The sequence below is a fragment of the Poecilia reticulata genome, linkage group LG15 (genome assembly GCF_000633615.1).
Source record: "Poecilia reticulata strain Guanapo linkage group LG15, Guppy_female_1.0+MT, whole genome shotgun sequence".
NCBI lineage: Eukaryota > Metazoa > Chordata > Actinopteri > Cyprinodontiformes > Poeciliidae > Poecilia > Poecilia reticulata.
Genome location: NC_024345.1, coordinates 46,641 through 62,897, shown reverse-complemented (window position 1 = coordinate 62,897; position 16,257 = coordinate 46,641). Strand labels below are relative to the sequence as shown.

At 37.0% G+C, this 16,257-nt stretch overlaps 1 protein-coding gene across 1 annotated transcript in view; it reads right to left on the bottom strand.

Moving 5' to 3' along the window:
- Window positions 1–5,259: 5,259 nt before the first annotated feature.
- LOC103476553 (cadherin-1-like) overlaps window positions 5,260–16,257 on the bottom strand; it is a 15,303-nt gene continuing 4,305 nt past the window's right edge. Inside the window, exons 5-16 of the mRNA XM_008429000.2 lie at window positions 14,844–14,966; window positions 14,125–14,280; window positions 13,615–13,750; window positions 13,034–13,206; window positions 12,597–12,704; window positions 12,292–12,387; window positions 11,332–11,430; window positions 11,087–11,242; window positions 9,668–9,812; window positions 7,783–7,955; window positions 6,752–6,856; window positions 5,260–5,896 (exon numbers count right to left, since the gene is read on the bottom strand). Of these exons, the coding sequence (XP_008427222.2) occupies window positions 5,834–5,896; window positions 6,752–6,856; window positions 7,783–7,955; window positions 9,668–9,812; window positions 11,087–11,242; window positions 11,332–11,430; window positions 12,292–12,387; window positions 12,597–12,704; window positions 13,034–13,206; window positions 13,615–13,750; window positions 14,125–14,280; window positions 14,844–14,966 (1,533 nt within the window). The 3' untranslated portion in view covers window positions 5,260–5,833. The remainder of the gene's footprint in view (window positions 5,897–6,751; window positions 6,857–7,782; window positions 7,956–9,667; window positions 9,813–11,086; window positions 11,243–11,331; window positions 11,431–12,291; window positions 12,388–12,596; window positions 12,705–13,033; window positions 13,207–13,614; window positions 13,751–14,124; window positions 14,281–14,843; window positions 14,967–16,257) is intronic.

Sequence of the window (16,257 nt, the reverse complement as noted above, 5' to 3'; positions counted from 1 at the left end):
TAATCTGTCGTCGTAAAAATAAGCTGGTGTAAATATTCAGATGTTTATTTGTTTTTTGTTGTTTCTTTTAATTTCTCAGTGCTTGTCATTGGGAAAGTTATTTTTAGCTCTGGAAAAACCAAAGTCCAAAACAACGGCTCTAATACTGCAGCTCTTTGTTATGAACACAGAACATTGCCAACAACCTGCAAGCAGACACATACAGACACGTCTGAGGTTGACCTCGGTTCCAAGAACACCACGTCAGGTAAGGCTTGTCGGTAATACCCATCGGTTTGATCGTTATCGCTGCAGGCTGTGCTTTCAGTTTCAAGACTGACTGTTGTTGTTTTTTTGAGGCACTGCTGAATCTAACTTAAAGAAAACAAACAGGAAAAAATTAGAAGATAAAGTACAACAAATAGTCTGAACAACATTGATCCACCTGGAACCCTTTTAGCATCAGAGACCTTTTTGTTTTAATATCCAGATCTTTACACAAAATAGGCTGAAGGAAATACTCTTTGGTTCAAAATTATTCATACATCTATTAGATTGAAGAAGAAAGCAATTTATTCTTTTAACAACATATTTCCTCTGCCTGGGAGTAATACCAGTGTTTTGGAGCTGCCCAATCAGAGTGACGAAAATGAAAGAAAGGATTATATGTGAATTTCTGGCCTCAGATGGAGGCAGGATCAAATTTAACCTGCAGCCAACTTAAGGAAGTAATGAGTGAAAAACTCCAGACTTAAACCAGCTTAAGGAGCAGAAACTTTCAGAAATCCTCGTCCCCATCAATCTCTTTAATCGGTGTGGATTATGTGGATGTTCTACTCAGGTTTGATGTGCTTGGAATCATTGTTCTGTGTTTCTGTCAACCATAACTCTTTTATCTTTAACCTGCAACAATCCCTAATCCTCAGTGCTGTGCAGTACGGACAGACATCTCATCTGCTTGTAAGCATTCTAAACTCACACGTCCTCAGTAGAAAAGGCAACAGTAGCAAGCAACTTGTACTTGTTTGATGTTTTTCTAATCAGGACATTAACCCAACCAGGCCTGTAGAATCTGAGACAGAGTTCTCCAATGTTTTCAAAAAATTTTTTTTAGCATTTCGTGATTGATTTATTCATCAGACTCATGACCCATATAGACATAAAAAGATCAAAATGTAATGATACACTACAATACATGAAAACTTTTATGGTGTGGCCTTATGGAAAACTTGTTAAGATGTCCAACATTTGGACTGAGGTGCTTTGTGAGATTAAATTTCTCTGCTTTTATTAATGGATCATTTCAGGAGTTAATGACTGAATGTCTTGGTATTTGAACTTAAATAAACATGGTCCATCTTAGTCATCATGACAGAGTGTGCATAATATAAGGACAATTCATCTGCTTTCAGCAAAAACTAACCATAAAGATATCATGTGCTTTACTCCAGATCTCAGTCAAACAGTGTGTGTCGTTGGTTTTTGTTCAAAAGTCATTTTAAGAGCTAGTCCTGTAGATTCTTTGAGTCTTACTGTAGTGTTGCTTCTGCAGACTTAGCTTCGGATTTAACTCAAAGCAACAAAGCAGAACCAGAATAAACCCACAGGCAGGTCGGGACTCGCAGGGACACATTTTTGGGAAAGCAACAGAGCCTGAGTCACCTGACTTACTGCGTAACTTTGTGTCACCATGTGTGACTGGACATTTGCAACAACAAAACCAGTAAAACCAGCTTCAACAAAAAGTCAGTTGAAGGTGTGTTGAAAACAGACTTTAGCTCTGTAAAAAAAACCCTGCAGGCTTCATCTCCATCTGCTGGACAAGCCCAGATGTAACAAGCAGGATAATGTCAGCTTCTACGGTGAATTAGGTGTTTTCCCTCATATGTATCCTTGTCTGCCAACGCCACCTAGAGGGTTTGGTAGACCAAAACTCAATATTAGATTAATCGAATTAAAATTGAGCTAGTGAAGTTATAACCTTACACAAATTGTCTTTCCACTTTTATGCAGATGAACTCATTTATTTGTTAACCCAGGTGTGGCTAATGTGTTTTTTTTCTTCTTAGACTGTGGCGAAGTAAAAAACTTTTTGCTTTTAAATCTGAATGTATTTCATTTGTTTTCAATGCAACCACAGACTTCAGTTCTTTGCCTTTTAAGCTAAAATAAAATAGTTTGAAAGCTCGGGGTAACTTCTGGTAAGGAATTTAAATTCAATAAACAAATCAATTCTGTGGTTAAATCCAGCTACTCCATCTGCAGCTCCCTGCCAGCATGGGCATAGGGCCCATGTGGGGCCATTGTGGAACCCGCGGACAAACCCATATGGTCTGCCCTCCTTTTCCCCACATGGGGCCCACCTAGGCATGCTGGCGACTAAAATTAAACCTTTTCTAAATTGCATCGACTTGGAGAAGGTCATTCATGCGTTTATCTCTAGAATTAATTACTGTGGATTCCACATGTTCAATAAAACGACCTCAACATGTCCAGAACACTCATCACCCATCTATTGACCAACACCTGTAGGTGTTAGCATGCCTGCTTCCTATTCATTTTAGAAAGTTTTATGGGGTTTTTTATGGGTTTTTTTTAAAGTTCTTAATGGTTCTGCTCCACCTCAATTATTTAAACTGAAGTGTTGTTGTTTAAATAATAATATTAAATCTTTCTGTACATGGAAGATCTCTGAGGTGAAAGAGAAATAGTCTTTCTCAGTCATCATGAAAGATCATGCTTAGTATGACAAAAATAATTTGCTTTCAGCAAAAACTAACCATAAAGATATCATGTGCTTTACTCCAGATCTTAGTCAAACAGTGTGTGTCGTTGGTTTTCGTTCAAAAGTCATTTTAAGAGTTGGTCCTGTAGATTCTTTGAGTCTTACTGTAGTGTTGCTTCAGCAGACTTAGCTTTGGATTTAACTCAAAGTAACAAAGCAGAACCAGAATAATCCCACAGGCAGGTCGGGACTTGCAGACACATTTTTGGGAAAACAACAGAGCCTGAGTCACCTGACTTACTGGGTAACTTTGTGTCACCATGTGTGACTGGACATTTGCAACAACAAAACCAGTAAAACCAGCTTATTTATTTTTTCAAAGTTCTTAATGGTCTTTTCTCGCCTTATTTATCTAAACTTTCTGGACATGGGAGTCGCTGAAGTTATCAAATCAAGTTTGTTTCAGATGAAGCTAAATTATTGGGGTGACAGAGTCTTCACTACAGCAGCACCCTGATGAGCACCCTTTAGACCCGGGGTCCCCAAGTCCAGACCTCAGGGGCTACAATCCTGCAACTTTTAGATGCAGCTCTGCTCCAAAATGTCTGAATTCCCTGACCAGAATTCATTCAGCTCTGTAGTTACGAGCAGTTGATTTGATCCAGATGTGTTTGAGCAGAGATGCATCTAAAAGTTGCAGGGTGGTTGCCCTTGAGGACTGGACTTTTCTGACCCGTTTTAGGCCCTCTCTCCACCTTTGACCCAGGCATCTTTAAGTCCATGTTTAAGGCCTTAAATACTATGCAGAATAGTGCCACTTTCCTTGTTTCCAATTTCTTATTTCTAATTCTATTGTTCCCTTGTTATTTCTACTGTGAAGTGCTTTGGTCACCTTGGTTTGTTTTTATGAAGCGCTGTATGAATCAATTAATTTTCAATCAATAGATGCCCAAAGGTTCAGGTAAAGTTCTTATAAAGTTCAGAAAACTAGACATGTTTATGTTTGTGTTGGTAGAATGGAATAGGCTTTTATGACATGTCTAGAGTCTGCTGGATGTTGTGGAGACTTGCTGACACCAAGCTGATGCGTTTTGCTGCAGTTCTTCAGCAGTGCTCACCTCTCACTGCATGTCCAACCTGGTGGCTTAAATTAAATTTGCCTCTCTATCATATTTATAACCCAGGGAAACAGAAAGTCATTGATTACTGATTAGAAGTTATGAGACATTCCGATCGACTTACGAAAGTTAAGCTTAAAGTATAACATTCCACATCCACTTTTGCCACCCACTCATTGAAAAGGATTTGCTGCAGGGTCATTGACTTTGACACTAACTGGAATAAATAGTTACAGTATTTTATTAGAATTGCTATATTTGTAATTACATTTGACCTTATTTTATGATTGGACCATTATTATTTTTTTTTATTTGTGTTTGTCTATCTTATATAGTGCCTAGAGATGATATTTGGTTTTCATTGATGCTTCATAAAAATTGATTGCAATTCAAATACAATTCAGATTTTTAAAGAGATTGTTAAAAATTTGTAACTTTGTCAAAAACAATTTTATCTTAGTTTAATTTTTCCCCCAAGGTGAACATAGGATTTATTTGAATTTTCCATTGTGCTGCTACGACAAAAGATGAAACCATTTTAAGGTTTTTACCGTACCTTTACCTGACTTTCTAAGTAATATGCCCAGCACTGTAGGTATTTTAGCCCATTGGTAATAACTCAAAATTCATTGCTTAATTTGGTAAATCTCTTAAAATGTATTGTGACATTTGACACTTGTTCAGAAGTAAGTTTAAACAAAACAAACCAAAATTTTATTTGCATTTAGAGAAAGATACAGTATGTAAGACTTTGCTTAACCAAATTTGAGTCCTGAAACATCCCCAGTAAACAATGAAACATAGAAATAGCACACAGAGACTTATGTGAAACCTTATTTTCCAAAATAGGTTTCACAAAAGCTTTGCAAGTTTAAAAAAACTTGCAAAGCCAAATGACATATACACATTTGAAAATACCTTTATGTCCAACAGCTATATTCAATAAATTAGAATATTGGTTCATATGCGGCTTATTTCTCAGATTAAAAGTGAATTTTAAAAATAACAACCAAACCTTTCTTTAATTCAACATTTCTATATTGAAAATATTTTTATTGGTCTGATGTCATGTTATAACTTTAAATGTTATGTTTTCATTCGCTGGATGCAGAAAACTATCTAAATCAACAGAAATAAAGGCTTGAAAACATCAGTCTGTGTGGAAATGTCCATCCATCCATCCATCCATCCATCCATCCATCCATCCATCCATCCATCCATCCATCCATCCATCCATCCATCCATCCATCCATCCATCCATCCNATCCATCCATCCATCCATCCATCCATCCATCCATCCATCCATCCATCCATCCATCCATCCATCCATCCATCCATCCATCCATCCATCTTCTTTACTCCCTTGTCCCTTAGTGGGGTCGGGAGGGGTGCTGGGCTGGTTGTGTGGAAATATGTGTTTGATAAAAATGAAATGCATAAAATTTTCAATATTCTAATTTATTGAACAGCGCTATATTTAGATTGACCCCTCACGATGCTTAATGCTAATCACCAACACACAAATCTTAAAGATGGGCAAATGTTGGATGTCTTATAACAACAAGGCAACATTACGCATTCTAAATTTACATTTACTGAATGGTCCTTTAAAAGTTCTTAAAGAACATTCAAAGAGACATTCAAATTAGAGACATAAAAGGATCAGATTACATATCACACTGTATTATTTCATGACAAATTAATGGAGGGCCCTATAAATCATACAGGTACGTCACCATCTAGTTCCTGTTATTGTAGTCATTCCATATAGACAATGTAGAGGAACAAATAATTAGAAGCAACTTTAACCTTTACCCAATACTAACAGCTGCAGAAATATCACATTCTTGCTTCACCTTCAGGGAAAAGAAAACCTGCAAAGTTACCTGAAAGACAGTCCAACTAAGAGTAAATGGAGAGAAGCTAAGATTCTTTTTAAGCGCACTTGTCACAGCGAAATGTTGACGTCAGGTTTCCTCCGGAGCAGAAGAGCTCATCATATAGAAAGACCTCAGTTCTGTTCAGAATCTCTGAAGTGACTGAGCACAGAGCCATCTGGCATCTGGAGCTTTGTCTAGAGACAAAAGAGACAAATTTAAACAGGTGAACTGCAAGGAAGTGAGCAGAGCACACACCTTACATCTCACACGTCCTCCGATCATCATAATGTGATGTAATGTAATCATCAGTGACAGCTGATGATTACATTGCCCCTGACAAACAAGGACTCTTTTTTGCATGGAACTATTCAACATGTTCATGCCTTCATCCTCTGCAATGGTCAACCATTTCACAGGGTCAGTGAGGATTTTGTAGCTGAGGACTACCAGTACAGAGACGGATCCAGAACAAAGTCAACACAACCAATGGGGATAGTCAATGCAAGTCCAACATACTGATGGAAATGCCTGTATTTCTCCCTTTCTGACCCTTTTCTATTGGTTGTTTTGACTCAACACATATTTGTTGTGGGTGACAACAGTTCATTTATTCCAAGTCATGTGATTACATAATGCTCTTTCAATTGTGGAGAACTTGAAGGTCTAGATATAAAACAAGCTCAGACTTTAGCCATTACTTTTGTCAGAATTATATTTCATTAAGGTTTGATATGTTATCCTTTTAGTTCTAAAGTGTGCAGATTGAAATGTTCACATGAAGATCCTATTTTCTAACTAATGTTTTGAAGCATCAAAGTGTTGTATAGCTATGATTTTATATTTTAATCATAATTTGTGGTACAAGTACAATACCAAACTCTGTTGTAAGGATATCAAATAGATGTTGACTCTGAAAGATTTCTGTTGAAGTAGTCAACTCAATACAAGATGCTGCAAAACAAAGCCATGTCGTCTGTGGAGCACAAAGCCTTCGGTGATAGCCACAGTGTTCTATGTCTGTTCTCCAGTGCTTGCTGTGTCGTACTCACAGGGGAAGAATTATCAGTTATAGTTAGGATGACTTTGGCTCTTCCAATCAGCCCCTCGCCTCTCATGTCAGCAGCTACCACTGTGAGTGTGTACTGCGGGTGTTTCTGTGAAGAAAGATGCAACTACTTATTTACAATCTCCACTGGCACAAAAAGCTAACAGACTGCAAAGAAATGCAGGATTGTCCAATTTTTACAACTAACTTACAAATAGCTTCTTTCTAAACTGCATCAGAATGTAAAACAAAAACAAAAAAAACACTTACGGTTCTAAGGGCTGTAACGCAAAAGGAAGTGCAACCAATCAATAGAAGATTGATTAGTTCGATCTTCTATTGAACTAATAAATATAAGATTGATTAGTTCTTCTAATCAATCACCAGTAGAGTCACCAGTAGAGTCACCAGTAGAGTGGTGACCAGTAGGTAAGATAGATGGAGCTAAACACAGGAGAATCCTGTAAGAAAACCTGTTGGGTGTTATAAAAGGCCTGTGCCATCAAATTCCAACCTGGTGTGATACAATCTACTAAATATTGACTCAGCTGAATATGTGACACAGTTGTCAGAGTTTTTATGAAAACATTTGAAAACCATCTGACATATGACTTCTACTTCACAATTATGCACTACATTGTGTTAGTACTGTCTCACAAAACCCAAATTAAAAACACACGTTTGAGGTTGTGATGTGACAAAATCTGAAAACATGTGTGTATGAATACTTGAGGCGCCTTTTACATCATCAGAAACATTTTATGGATCTAAGTGATATTAATTCATTCATCTATCGATCATTAATTTTTACTCATTCTTAGTTTTATAAGCAGAAGGAATAAAGACAATAGCAGATCTACATCATCTCCCTGTTGTACATTATCACTGGCATTTTGGATTCCTTAAAGCAGCCTGCACAACAGAGAGCCAACTATGTTGAACTTGCCTCGTGGTGAACCACTCATGTTTTTATAAAGTGGTAGCTTACTAGAGTTGTGTTTACAAAAGTGGTTGTGTTGTTTTGTTAGACCTCACCTCTCTGTCCAGCCCCGTAGCATTGACTGTAATAAGCCCAGTATCCATATTGATTGCAAACATGGACGGATTTGGTTCTTCAGGTTCTTGTCTTGTAATGCGATAGCAGACATCGGAGTTGTCAGAATTTTCCTCATCAGCATCCGTGGCCTGAACTGTCATCACCTCAAAGCCTGAAGGTAAGAGTCACAAAAAAGGAAATGAAACACAAAACCCTCTCAAGGTCCAGGTCACCACAAAATATGGAGAAGAAAAATACAAAATCTGAAATGAAGTGCAAAATATGTTCTGCAGATGAATGTTGCAAACACATTTAATAGATTTAGTACAATCTTCTGTGTCTGTTGTACTCGCTTTCCATGGTTATGAATGCGATAACAAATTGATAGGAACACGGAAAGCTTGACTGTTGCTGAATGAAGACTTTTCATGGATTGCTGGGGAAGATGCCATCCATTTACCAGCTTCATGAGTAGCTGCAGTCATGACCAAATTGCTACTTGAGTCTGGCCATGCCATGTTACCAGCAGTTTTGGTAGTTGTGCCAACCTTGGTAGGATCAAAAAGGCATATTTTTACCATCAGGTCTAACTCATTTGAATGTGCAACAGAATCCAGATTGTCAGAGAAGGGTAATTTTCCAGTGATAGCACAAGCATATGGCATCGAGTGAGATGGATCTGAAAGAGGATTTGCTGACATGACAAACAGAGATACTGTTTGTCATGGAGACTAATTTTTGTTTTTTGAGATTGTAACTTCGCCGTTGTGGACTGTATCATGTCGTGCTTCAGGTCAAGTAATGTTTTGGAGGCTTACAAAGACAGTGCTGTAACAATTAACACTTATCACAGAAAGGGGGGTTATTCAGCAATGTTTGTTTGTTTTTTTCCTATTTTGTCATTTACATGTTTTGCACACTTTCTAATTATAATGTAGTTGCACATTTTCTTCACTAAAGGCCAGTGCTTAAAGGTTTCTCGTTGGGACTTCCTGTTTTCCATATTTAGATGTAAATCTGGATTTTCATTTAAAGGTGACATTTTTGGCAAGATGCCTGGGATGTACCTTGCTTCTCACCCATTGACCGCTGGAAAAAGGCACCAGCACCCATCCCAACCCCACTAGGGATAAGCATGTATTATAATGGATGAATGGATGGATTTTTGGCCAGAAGTCTATAAATATGAATATAGCTTGTTGAAATACTTTGGTATATTTGCACTTAAATGTTCTCAGACAGTGTTTTAATGAGACAGTGTATTTCTGAAAGGCATTTCTGCAGCCATTTCCTGCATGTAGCAATAAGCTATGAAATTATTTGTGTATTCCAGCATCCAGAATGAACTGAGACACTGTTGTGTTACGAGCCTGAGGTCACTGCAAACAGCCTCTTGATTTACCTGCATAAAGACTAGGTCTGTCATAGCAAATGTTGTCCCATAAGTTATTGTAATAAACAACAATATTGTTGTTTTGAGACCGTTTTCAAGTAATATAATGGTAACGAAAGAACACATTCTCAAAGATGAATAAACTTCCAATTCTAATGAACATATAACCCTGGAACTCAGACATTTTTAATATACAACATAAATAAAATAACAGAAAACACAAATAAAATCAATTATGAAGCCCTTTTATTTCTTTTCAGAAAAAAAGGGGGGCTAGTTGAGACAAATGAACCAGATAGAAGATTTTTGTCATCCAGTTTTTGGTAGAAAGAGAGAGAAAAGAGAAAAACAGTAAATTATGCAAAAGGAAATTATTGATCTCGTTTTAATTTATTATACGATTTATTGATTATTGATTATTGTGAAAGGCTTAACAGAGAAGTGTTCAATAAACATGTTCTTCAAGCTCATATCAGATTGATGGTATATACCTTCAGCTGAGGACTGAGGCACTTCTCCCTCATAGGTGTCTCTGCTGAAAACTGGTTTGTTGTCATTCTGATCGATTACATTCACAATTATTTCAATGATCTCCGATGCTTCAGCTTGTCCTTCTTCCACTGCAAGTGCTTCTAACTGCAGAGATGCAATTATGTTTAGAACATCATAGCCCATTTCACCAGGAGAGTGTCAGTAACATTCATGTTGGGTGGTTTGAAATGATCACATAAAAACTGTTCTGCAAAGAAATGTACGGTTAGTACATTGTAGTACATGTTAACTTTTGTCAAAATAGACTGAAAGCTCCAGATGGCTGGCAACAGCGTTCCTGTGATTTTTGTTGTGAAACTTTGATGAAGTACTCCCAAATTTCATTTTGAAGTGGGGTGTTGGAGTGTGATGCTTCTTCAGCAGACAATGCAACTCAAGACTCTATAGCAGTTACTGATAGTTACATATTTTTACCATTCCTTAGACAGACGTGTTGGTGAGCTATTGTACACTGTTTACTCAAATAGTGTGAATCTTTAAATCACTTCCTCCTTCTGGAGGCCTTTGTGGAGGTGAAACTGGCTCACTTCATGAGGGACGTTGCTCAACATGAGAGTTTATGAGATGTTCCAGTTTGGTTTTCCTGCCTCATTTAACACTTTCTATCCAACTTTCTGTGCAAAATATTTTAGCGGTGTTCCTGCAAGACGATTGTCTCCATAGGTGAAAAAACAGCCACGAGGCATTTGTTAATAAGCCCCACTTCCTGGACAGGCTCCAGAGTGGGGCCCCGGCGAGCCACGTCATGGTGAAGGAACACTAATTCCACTGGTGGTTCTCATTATAAGGGGTCTTATGAGGGACCAAACCAAGTGAAGTTTATCTGGTCCCTCACCTAAGACCTGCCTGCCTTGGATGACTCTCCTACCGGCCACCAAGTGGTGGTAATTATAAATGAACAAAAATTGAAATAGACAGCAACACCACCTAGTTAAACTAGGAAAAAAAGGGTAATCGCAGGAGTGAGCAATGTTTTAAAAACAATGGATGAAGGTGACAATAATTTATTACATCAAATTCAATAGAAATGCACTAGGCAAAAGTAAAAGAAGCACAATCAAAAAAAGCCTTCGGAAGAGATGGAAACAAAGTCTCAGCTAAAAAGGGGGCGCGGTCCTCTAGTCAGTGCTCGATCCTAGGACATTTTGTGTGTAAATTATTATTATTATTATTTTATTTTAAACATTTTTTTTTCATAATTTTATAATTGTTCCTCCATATTAATTTGTCCTCAGTTGTTTTATTGATGAATTGACGGGGTTGAACACTGACCATCAAACATACACTGACCTACTGGTAGACCGCAGAGAATTCAAAAATGTTACATGACAGCAGTATAAAGGTACAGAATATCTTACTGTGTACTTGTCCTGGTTCTCTCTGTCCAGTTCTTGTGTGACTTCCAACCAACCAGAGTCGCTGTCTATAAGGAAAAGGCCTACAGGCGGCTTGTCAGCTCCTGGACCACGGAGCCTGTATATAATTTTCGTCACTGTACTTCTGTCAGAGCGGACCTACAAATCAGAACTATTATTAAACCACTGTGTGTTTCTTCGCACAGCTCTTTTAGTTCAGAAGTATTTACGGTCCATCTACCTCTCACCTGAGCAAGTTTTAGAGGAAACGGTCCTCTGCTATTCTCAGCAACACTGAGGGGAGGAATAACCCAGCTTCTCTTCCTTCTCCTCATCCCTTCTTCAGACTTTGAGGAAAACAGAATGGCATTTAAAGAAAACAGACTTAAAGATCTGCCGCAACTTGCGGCAAACATTGAAGGACAAATACTTCCTCCAGAAGTCTAGTCTACTCTGTTCCTTCATGTGGACACTTCACTGTTGTGTCTCCATGTCAGTGTGTTGTAAAGGTTATTTATACTACTCAACCACCTCCACTTCTTCTCCAGCAATGCAAATAGTGTTTGCATTGCTGGAGTGTCTTTTAGGTCAAACATTCATTTGAAATCTACAACAATCTCCTCTGTCAGTCCAATTCCTTTCAATCTTGACTTGTATTGATGGGACACTGCAAAGAAAACCCACAAGTTGATGATATAATCAGTCTTGTTTGGCCAATTAACAGACTGGGTTTTGTTGTATGTGTTTTCTGAAATCATTCAAAGAGCAGAATTGTTATAAAAGCACTACATACAAGAAATGAGTGCCACAAACATGTTGTATGGGACTATTATTGTGCTAAGAAAATTATAGTGTTGCAATGTGTAAATATTCAGAAAGACAAACATATCTGCATGAAAACCAGACAAACGGTCAGTAAAACACCTTGTCCAATGACAAAGCCACAGAAAAAACAAAATCTAAAATTAAATTCTAAGTAACAAGTTCTTCTAATTCAGTGGTGCCCAAAGTCGTTCCTCGAGGGCCAGCATCCTGCATGTTTTAGTTCTCTCCCTGGTGGTAGTAACAGCCTCCTCAACAAGTCAATGCTCTTCTTAGGCCATTTAATGAGTCATCATTTGATCCAGGTGCGTTAAACCATGGAGAAACATGCAGGATGTCGGCCTTTGAGGACCGACTTTGGACACCACTGTTCAAATTGAACCTACTGGAAGATGTAACAGATTTGGTAACATGTCCTCTGAAGAAGAATGTTGAATCTTGGGATCTGCATCCCTCTTGCTCCTCCCTCCTCCTTGTGCAGCCTAATGAAATGCAAAATAGGAACATTGATGCTAATTACTGTTTTTACCACATTTTGGTCATTTAAACATATTCCACTCTTTGTTTTCAAACAGTTCAACTTTTTGACATCTGGCTGTCACTTTATCTCTCCACTCGTAATGCTAACAATAAAACATTGATATGTTTTGTCCAGTATGCATTTTGTAGAAGGTTTGTGGGTTGTACTTACAGGGAGTTCGGTGCCAGGAGTTATAGAGATGATTACTTTTGTTGATGCAATAAGTCCCTCCCCACTCATATCTGCTGCTTGTACCTCCAGGGTATACTCAGGGTATTTCTGTCAGGATATTCAGGCTCATATATTAATTTATTTCAAATGAAATTACAGGAAAGAGTTCTTTTAAAAAATCGTAAAGATTTACAACATAGTTTGATAAGTTAAAATCAAACTTGATTTAATCAAATTCGAATTAGAAAGCTCTCAGCGATTACATGTAGTTACATGTAGTAGCTTAATAATAATGTCATGTTGTCATATCTATCAAATGTTTTCTTTAGAAACCAATTTGTTACAATAAATTACAAAAGGCGAAATAAATTCATGTTTGTTCAATATGTCCACAAATTATTTAAGACTCTCTATGATAAAAGTTTTTAAAAGCCCACCTGTCTGTCCAGTCCAGCTGCACTGACTCTGATGGCTCCTGTAGCTGGGTTTATGACAAACATGGATGGACTTGGTTGCTGAGGTTCCTGGCTCACAATACGATACACAATATCTGAGTTGACACTGTCTGGCTCATCAGCATCTGTAGCCGTAACCTTCATCACCTCAAAACCTGAAGATAAGAATCACATAAAAAGAAATTGAATGCATTTTTCAGAAGGTGGTTGCAGTTTTTAACTTCTAATAGGCCTGAAAGAACTCCACCCTCTATTTAATGACGTCACAAAACCTTTCATTCATAATTCAATTTATGAAGCACAAAATAAGAATATTCTAAGAGACTATTTCTTATTTCCAATGCCCATCCCATCTGATATCTTCAGATTCTTAGTCCAGTCATTAAAAAACCCACATGAGCCTTTTTTATTCTAGACAAAGTAAATAAAAAATTAATTTAATTTCTATTACACCTTCAATAGGAGGTGTAATAGAAAGTGGTTTATTTGATGTCAATGTTGGTTTATTTGCATCACTCAGGTCAGATGTTTTATGGGACTGAAGTTACATGGAACAACAATACCTATTAATGAAGACTCAGCCACATTTCCCAAGAAGGTGAAAATAGGTCTGCTGTCATTCTGATCAATTACATTTATAAAAATCTCCATAGGCTCCTCAGCAGAGGCTGAACCGTCCATCACAGCATGTACCAGTATCTGTAAACACACCAATATTAGTCCGTTTGTTAATTTAAATAAAAATACAAATTCTTCCATTGTGTAAAAAAGAGGAAAAAAAGTGTCAAGTCCTACATCCCAATATTACATCCTCGGATTCAATACAACATGAACTTACATTTGTTAAGAGTATGAATTTTATCAAGTTTGAATTGTTCATTTATATTTATATCTTCTTTTTTTTCTTTTTTTTTTGCAGAATGAGATCATCAGACATCGATGAAGAACTCTTAATTCAATTGTTAAAATTTTGGTAAGTGCCAAGTGTGAATCCGACAGTATAAAAGAACCGTGAGGACAAAGTTTCTCCCACTTTTCTCCTTGTCTGGTCACCAAATGATGTAAATGCTTACCTGATATCTGTCTTTTTTCTCTCTGTCCAGTCCTTGTGTTACATACAGAGCACCGGTGTCTCTGTCTATGGTGAAAAGACTGACAGGAGGCTGATCTGCTCCTGGACCAGTGATGCTATAATGGATCTTTTTAGTTTTATCAGCATCAGAACGAATCTGCACAAAACAAACCCAGACTGTTAAAACCACAGACACAATTATGTTTACAATATTTAAAGACAGCCTCCATAAATGTCCAAACCATTACAGCCCATCTCGTCTCTAGCCTGAGCTGATGGAGATTTCTCGTCCTCTACATTTAGTTCTCTAGAAATAAAAATCTGATACTCAGCTCTTCCACCTTCAGCTCCACTTTCCTTTTTGTTAATGCCACCATCTCCAAATTATGTCCAAGTTTTAACTGCCATTTTGTACACACACTGTTTTGCTCTTACACAAATTGCATCAACACTGACCCTCCACCTTCTCCTCCCTACCTGCCCTTCTTCTCTCTTCTGCAGTTCCTTCTGCTTTGGATAACTGACCCCAGGTAGGGTACTCAAACTCATTCATCTTCAATACATCTACTCCTCACAGCCTTACTGTTCTGACTGCCTCCTTTTGCTTTCTTCTCATACTTCCTGCCTCTATGCTTCTGATGTTTATTCCTCTATTGTAAGTTATTTCCTGGTCTGACATCAGAATCTAATAAGTCAGCCATGAACATTTACTTCTCTCACCTGCACAACAAACTGAGGGAAAGGTCCTCTGGAATTCTCTACAATATTAATGGGAGGAACAACCCAGTCTCTCTTTTTCCTCCTCAGTCCTTCACTGGATGATGGGAAATGCAGGACTAGAACCTGTAGATGAGTTGCATTTAGAAAAATCACAAATATTTTATATGTTGCAGACTAAACTGTATAGTATTGTTACAATTCTTGTATGTTTGGGATTTGGCTTTCATTTATGATTGTGTGTTTATTATTTTCTTGTTGCTGCTTATTGTTCATTTATATTATATCAAGGTCTTATTATTAACAGAAAGGTCTTGCCATATTAGTTAATTCTTTTTGTATTTAGTTTCTTAGTCTATTCTTATGTTGTTTTATTTTCGTGAACTTGGATTTATTTCTCTTTGACCGGCGTTAGTCTTTTTCCCTTTGTAGTTTGTAGTTTCACTGAGTTCAGCTCCCCTTGTGGTAACGAGTCTGCTCCCTCAGTTTGCCTGCATTTATTTTGCCACCGCTGTTCTAGATCTCAACTAATTACTTCATCTGCTTCCTACCACACCTATTAATCACCTATCAATCAATTTTTCAGTCATTGTACTGAGCTGGTAGTGAACATCCAATACCAGCTCAGTAAAATACTATTAACAAATTAAAAGTCCTCAACCATATCTGATCTCTGCATTCTGACTGTTACGCCAAGAAAGGAATGACATATTTTGTAAATAATTTACAATCACTTTGACGTTTCATGACGTCCAAGTCAAAAAACAAAAAATATTTTTTTTTAATTAAAAACAGAATTTTGCTTTTAAACAATTTTGTAAAGATTAACAGAATAAAAAATAGCTAGTAGTTTGTGAATAAAAATCAGCATCAATCAGACCAAATTTTAGAAACATGGAACATTATTCTAAGGAGTTTTTTTGTTTTTTTTTTTCCGAACAGACAGAAAAGACAATCAAGAAAAAAGAAAACAAAATAAAATAGAATAAAACAAACGTAAGAAATAAAAATGTAGAACAAATTATTCTGCCCATGTGACATGCAAATGTTATATTTTCTGTTCGAAAAGGAGCAGGTAGAAGATATAATATCTTATATTATATCTGTTAATGTATTATATCTGTTAATGTATAGTAAATTAACTGTCAGAACATCAAAAAGAGACAACTTGTTTCCATTTTACATGTTTGATCATGTACAATTATTTAATTACTATTTATATCATCAATTACATTATCGACTATTAAACAGTCATCTTATATATCATATTTTGAAATAAGCTCTGTTTTAATGAGTTTTTTAAATTGGTTTACGTTTGTACATTTTTTTAACTCATCATTCAATCCATTCCACACATTTACTCCACACACAGATAAACAAAAACTCTTCCTGGTTGTTCTAATATGTTGTTTTTTAA